This window comes from Leiobunum rupestre, chromosome 2 (assembly GCF_980474605.1).
Source record: "Leiobunum rupestre chromosome 2, qqLeiRupe1.1.hap1, whole genome shotgun sequence".
Taxonomy (NCBI): Eukaryota; Metazoa; Arthropoda; class Arachnida; order Opiliones; family Sclerosomatidae; genus Leiobunum; species Leiobunum rupestre.
This window is the reverse complement of record NC_143385.1, coordinates 85962366-85969469: the sequence shown is the minus strand read 5'-3', so window position 1 is coordinate 85969469 and position 7104 is coordinate 85962366. Positions and strand designations below refer to the sequence as shown.

Sequence of the window (7104 nt, the reverse complement as noted above, 5' to 3'; positions counted from 1 at the left end):
GGCGTTTTCCATTGGGACTGCTCCGAGCGTGATCCGGATTGGCCTTCTACGTCATCGCTCTACCACGGAGAACTCCGCTAGGTGCTTGGAGGACTAGACTTCCAGCCGGCCCAATGGAATACGAATTTTTCTCGGAGTCACTTTGCTTAAAAATTGCTCTTTTTTGGTTTCCCCGTCCCTCGAGTTGGGGCAGCTCCAAGGGGGTCTCACGTACGAAAATAAATGCTATTGGCCGAACCAGGTGACGTCACTTGTAACTTTGAGAAGCCTAGCATTTTCCGAACCAGTGACGTCATGTACTACAGTAGAAGGCTGAGTAACAGACCTAGAATCAGACGACGGGTAAATCAAAGCCCCCTTTTCGAGGCAACCTTTTCTAGTCCAAATTTTACCAACCTTGGGCAGCTCGGATCAATCCGCGATGTAGCAACAGTGCCAATGGAAGACGTGCCTCCTTTTTGGATTTGCTCTTTTTGTCCCAATGGGACACGTTTTATATTTAGGAGCGCTCAGAGAACTCCAATGGAAAACGCCATGAGTCCAGGGGCGTGATTCTACTCTTATCGTTAGCTACTTAACGAAAATAATTTTTTGTTAGCTAATATAATTTCAATGGAGCCAACGAAAATTTTCTTTCGTTAACTCCTAACGATAAGAGTAGAATCACGCCCCAGGTGGCGTAAAGGCGCTAGCTTCTCCGAGGTTCAAGGTTGCACCAATGATCTAGCGTCTGCTACAGACAAATTAAAAAGTCTTGTCAATACTCTCCTTTTAGTTAGAGGGCCACGTGGAAATAATAAACAAAGTTTTATTATAAATTATAAACAAATCATGGCTAATTTTGGGGATAACGAGTTAATAATCAATATTTATAATGACACTTCAAGAAGAAGACCAGTCACGAAGAAACATAAATTGGAAGTTAGTAATGTTTTTTTTTCTTTGGATAATCATAGATATATGTTTAACCACCCCAATTAAAATTTTAAATCTTGATCTTAAAGGGCAACGCAAGTGAGCTGGCATTTGTGTGACTATGTATGCAAAGTGCGAAATTTACGGTAAACTCAACGTGGTCTCGCCAGTACCCAGTGGGGATGTAGGGGGTTAAAAAGCACAGTGCTTTTTCTTTTTTTGCCACAGAGCTTGCGTTGCCCTTTAAATACACCACCTGTGAAATTGAAATTTTTCACTGAATCAAAATAGAAATAAAACCAGAAGATTTACAAAACTCCTGAGAGATGCGAAATTAAGATCGATTAGAAACCAAAAATTTAAAGTTTTTGCCTTAATAAAGTTGCTGTTTCGTAACATACAATTTGATATTTTGGGCTGTTTATTCTAAATTATTTTAAAATACTGTAAGATTTAAGGTTGAATGGAATCCTTTGGGCGTTTTGTCATCTTTGTCAAATCGTTCAAGTAATTTGGTGAAATAAACGTTTTCTTGAAACATAAAATCCAAAAGGTTACTAGCGCTAGGAATTAAAACCTCTTCTCAAATCACACTAGATGCTTTTTTAAATGGAGAGGTCAAAAACATTTTGGGTTGCCATAGGAAAACTTAAGCCCATTGCAACTTTTCCCTTTGCGAATTTTCATACTACCATAAGGTCTACCTAACCCCCGAGTTTCAACAAAATCGGTGATAACCACCTCGGGTAGTCTACTTGTAAGTGATGTTTTTAAAAAAAAACGTTGTTTTTTTTAATTAACTAAAAATTATTCCAAAATTAAATTTCATATATTTTCAATTCCTTCCTATAAATTAATTAGGTTTTTTCATGTTTATAAACTGAAAACATTTCACTTTAGTTTATCTACGGTTTTTTGATAAGAATCCTATTTTTTTATTATGGTTTTACCTATATTTTCCTTTGATTCGCTTGAAAATGTTGCTATTGTTCTTATACAAAATAAAAATTAAACTAAAACTTGATTCTGGTGAAACTTGTAACAAACGAAACTAGAACCTAAGACCATTTATACCTGGACTGGAGAAGTAACGCTATTCCGCTTTTTCTGAATTGTCCCCACCAAAACACCACAAAGCGGAGAAAATCTGCGAATTTTGTCCACAAACTCTTAATCCCCTTTTATTTTTCATCCCCCTTTCCGAGGCGGTGAACGCTTCGTGCTCCGTAGTACGGTTCGATGGCAGCGGGATGGGCGAACGGAACATTTTACGGAGAAAGAGAACGAAGTAAACGTGTTTTCTCAGGTCCCTTTTTTTTTGTGGGCGAAAGTTTTATAAGAGGGCCAGTCGTGGCGCTTCAGTAGCGGGGACTCTAGTCCAGGTGTAAATGGTCTTAGCTAAAACTTTGTTATGGTATGCACGGGTAAACAAAAGCGAAAAATAGATTAAAAGTAAAATAAAGCAGTGTTTAAAAAACCCTGGTTTAAACCAAAAAAAAACAGTTTTTTGGGTTTTATATGGTCTTTGGTGACTATCATTAAAAAACTAAGCATTGTGAGAATAGGAAGGGTCATACTTGTATTTATTATATTACTTATGCTATAACCTAAACCCAATATTTAATTTAAGTTACAAATTCTAATGCATATTATTAAGAATTTTTTAATGATTTTGTATAGGAAAATCACCAATTAAACACTGAGCCTGCTGAATCTGTTAAGAAAGATATGAATGTAAAGGAAACGAACAACAATAAAAAAACCCACCAGAAATTGCATAAACATAAACCTATTTCATCTCTTTTTAAAAATAATCCTGATTTACCAGTAGTAAAATTGTAAGTACTCTACTGTTGTGTTCTCTATAATGTTAACAATAAACAACTCCTTCTAACTCTACTTAAGTCCCGAGTTGCTCTGCCTGCTACGCTGATCCTGGGCTGCTGCTCTCTGTCCCTTAATTCTGCGCGCCACCTTCCGCCCTATTTTGGTGACTGTTTTCACAATACACAATATCTACCAGTTATGTTTTTCATACTGGTACTTACCACCGCTAGCCACAATATCTTCATATATATTGTATTCTCTTAGTTATGTTACAAATTAATACGAGTTTTTTTAAATTATGACCATTGTGGCCTACCTAAGGTTTTATAATTTTCCTAACATTTTTGCTGTTGCGTACGTCACACTATTAATAGATGAGACTATCAATCTTAAAGGATTGTTTTTGTGTAGTTTTATCCAGCCATTAATAAAGGAATATTTATATTTTGCGAATAAAAACTAAATCTCTTCTTCTTTTTAATCTTGCATGCCATTTTCAACCGCCTGATTTACGATATGCCATATTTTTCTGTCTATTATATTGAATTGTAAAGAATGCAAAAATCTTATGTAAGTCAAACGGAAAAGAAAATTTATAGGTATAAAGAACATTAATATTATTAGTGAAAGGGGTGAAGGGCTAAGGACATGCCCGTTCGCCCACTTCGACCAGAGGTCCATTGTGCAACCCCGAACCTTAAGACTTAAAGAGCCCGATATCCGACACAAAACGGAGAATCCTCTTGGCCGGCATATAATAGAAATCAGAAGTTTCCAGCTGATGCATACCAAGATGCTCTAATCTTTGGGCCGCGTAGTAATCGCACCTACAAAGCACATGAGAGGCAGTTTCCTCCTCAGCCTGACATGCCCTACAGATTGGATCATCACTGATTCCAATCAGGTAAAGATGTCTGTTAAGGAGACAGTGACCTGTTAGTAGGTCAATGACCAACCTGATATTAGATTTGGCAAGCGAGAAGAAGCTCCTTAGCTCTCTGCCTAGAGGGGCCCGAGATAAACTCTTTAGCCTGCCTTTGGCCATCCATCTCAAGCCAAGGCTTGAGTTGACGGTCAGTCATGGATTTAGAGATAAGGCCGTGTACTATGCTAGAGGGGATAAGAACGGCAGGTTCAGGACCAAAGAACCCAGCCTCTGCCCCCTTCTTGGCTAAGACATCGGCTTTCTCATTACCGTAGTACCCCCGATGGCCAGGAACCCAATAGAGCTGAACGTTATTGTTGGTGCCTAGCTATAAACCAGTTTTGAAGAGACCTGAAACTTATTGAGAGCCTTGATGGTTGCTTGACTATCCGAATAAATTTTGATAACCTTGCCATGAAGCTTCTTTTTAAGACAAAAGTCAACCTAGAAGCAAATAGCGGCAATTTCCGCCTGCAAAACACTAGCATAAACACCAAGGCTTTCAAAGAAGCCGAGATTGCTAGAAAGACAATACATCCCCGAACCAGAGCCAGAGTGGGTCTTAGACCCATCGGTAAACCAGACGATTTCTCCTCTGGTCCCGAGGGTACTATGATTAGCCCACTACGTACGGCTTGGAAAATAAGTATTGAAAGGCTTACTAAAATGTAACTTCGTAGCCATCATATCATAACAAATTAGGTAGACAGGTAGCTGACTTGAAATTTCCCGGTAGATCTTGGTGTGGCTATTATCCCAAATATTCGCCTTCCACCAACCATTCTGGTTGAGCCAATAGGCTCCCATAGCAGCTTCCTCTATGAAAAGATGAAGAGGAAGAATGTTCAGCAGAATTTCTAGAGAAGCACTTGGGGCTGTTCTCATAGCTCCTGTGATGCTGACACAAGCCAGCCTTTGTAGGGCGCGCAGATCGCTCTGCACAGTCTTAATTCGGTCTTATCGTTGGCCATAATTTTTATTAACTTTGCCGTACTGGGAATATCAGAGATATTCTCACAGAAATTCCTCCACGAGTCCCTCTTGGCCTCGCGGAGGGCCTTATGGTATGCAGTGAGCGTGAGCTTGTAGGCAACCCAGTCACCCGACCTCTTAGCTTTGTTAAAAAGCCTCCTAGATTCTTTGCAAAGGCTACCAATCTCATGGTTCCACCAAGGAACTAGCCTTGGCTGGTTGGTAGACTTCACCGGACAATTGAGGTGGTAGGAGTCGATAATGGCATGTTGCATGCGATCAATAGCCAAATCAAAATCCAGCACCGATGACAGCCTAGGGTTATCATCCTTCAGATGAAGATTTAAATCATCCCTAAAACCAGGCCAATTGGTTCGCCTGGGATTGCAAACTTTGGTATAAACCTGAACCACTTTCCACCTGACTTAATAGCAAATGTGTCTGTGATCCGACAGTGATGATTCACTGGACACACGCCAGTCATTAATTAGAGCTACGACATTTTCTGTGCACAGCGTGAGATCAATGACCTCACTTCTGTTACAAGTAACAAAAGTTGGTTAATTGTTCTTATTAAGAATATGAAGTTTCGTACTAACCACGTATTCCAGTAGTTTATCACCACGATCGTTGCAGTTGCTGCTGCCCCAGATAACATGATGAGCGATCGCATCACAACCTATAATGAGTTTCTTTCCCGACCGCTCACAGTGGTTGACCAGATTGGTCACCTCATGTGATGGTGGGGGCAGAGAATCATTGTAAGGAAAGTAAGCAGATGCCAGCGTGAGTTCATCATTCCCATCAACGGTAGGGGAAATGATTTTAACCACGGCAGTATCCCTAGAGTGATAGATAGAGAGCGGAAGGGCATGAATGTCCTTGCGTACCAGTACACATAAAAAATGTGTAAAGTTAGGCGACAAATATAATGGTATTGCAAATCATATCTGAAATACAACAGGACATAAGATGGATTTTTTTAAAGAACATTACTTCAAAAGAGAGATTTAAATTTAGATAAAGGAACAATGTGTAAAAAATTGGAGGGAGTTAAAAATTAAAGGTAGGGGAGAGTTAAAAATTAAATATTCAAAAATTGTACATAGATAAGAGAAATGTTAACTAAATATTTCTGTAGTGAAATTAGTTGTTTCAAAATATGTAATGAATAACCGCGAAAGCTCTCGAATTAAAATTTTAACGAAGGTTGTAATGAACTCTCTTCTACGTAGCGAGTATTACAATAAATTACTTAGATTTTTAAATATAAGAGACGCCTGAGTTTGGTTAAACAACATAAATTATATTTTATTAGCACTCACTGTTTAATTGTTCCGCCGCTTGTCTCATACCTTCCCCTCTCTAGTCTCGTCTTCATCTATATCTATTTCTCCTGCACCTCTGGTATTTAACCACTAGAGGTGTTGGAGTTTGCCCCCCTCCTGGGGCGCCCTCTATGGCGGTCCTTACAAGGTATTTTTAATATTTTAATAAACCATGAAGTATCAGTCGTGTGTTAAAAACGTATTTTAATTTGTTTATAGTACACCACAAATTTTAATTTATATAATTAAAAGTTTTATGTTAAAAACATTTTAGTATTTCTTAATAAATTGCACACACTAGTGTATCACAATTCTGTAAAATTGGTAGAAATATGTGTTTATAATTTTAATGGCTTTTTTATTGTGTTCTCATTCGATTCAGGAATGAGGTGTCGAAAAAACAGGATCCACTATTTTCAAGTGCAGACTTTTCAAGTTTGGACTTGCATCCTCACCTTGTTGCTTGCTTACGTGACAGACTTAACGTAACTGAAATGACTACAGTTCAACAAAGAGCCATCCCTAAGATATTAGAATGTTGCGATGTTTTGATTAAATCATCAACTGGTTCGGGAAAAACTTTAGCTTATGCTACTCCAATTGTGCAAATGCTTCAAGCACAACATCCAAAACTAGAGAGAAAAGATGGAGTACATGCTTTAGTGATTCTACCTACACGTGAGGTTTGTTCTGTGAAGATATCTATTTATGTGGCTAAAAAAGGAACACATGAGAGCTCGAACATTTTAGTACAAGCCTTCTTACATGATTGTTTAAGCTCAATATAAATGTGTTAAAAGGATTTTGTTTTTAAATATACCATAAGTCTATCATAGGATCCCCCTAATTCGTTGTCCTTAAATAGCTTCTATGTAGCTCGTATTGATTTTTTAAAGATTGTGCGGCTACCATAAGAGTGCCATCATCAACCTTTTCTGATAGGAAGTTAGATCTTTCCAGCTTTTGGGTAACCACCAACACTTACAATTTTTGGTGACACGATCAAGCTAGGTTCTGTTTCTGATCAAGTTATTAGTATAAAGAAACCATAAAACTAAATCTGACCCCAGCCTGAAAGATAAAATTAAGCCACAAGTTAGAAACCAAAGCAATCCTGAAATTTTAAAACAATTGATT

At 38.2% G+C, this 7104-nt stretch overlaps 1 protein-coding gene across 1 annotated transcript in view; it reads left to right on the top strand.

Annotated features, from left to right (window-relative positions):
* The first annotated feature begins 770 nt into the window (after positions 1–770).
* The window catches only part of LOC149960206 (ATP-dependent DNA helicase DDX31), a 28785-nt gene continuing 22451 nt past the window's right edge, over positions 771–7104 (top strand). The window contains exons 1-3 of the mRNA XM_090166586.1: positions 771–921; positions 2596–2753; positions 6350–6650. Of these exons, the coding sequence (XP_090022712.1) occupies positions 832–921; positions 2596–2753; positions 6350–6650 (549 nt within the window). The 5' untranslated portion in view covers positions 771–831. The remainder of the gene's footprint in view (positions 922–2595; positions 2754–6349; positions 6651–7104) is intronic.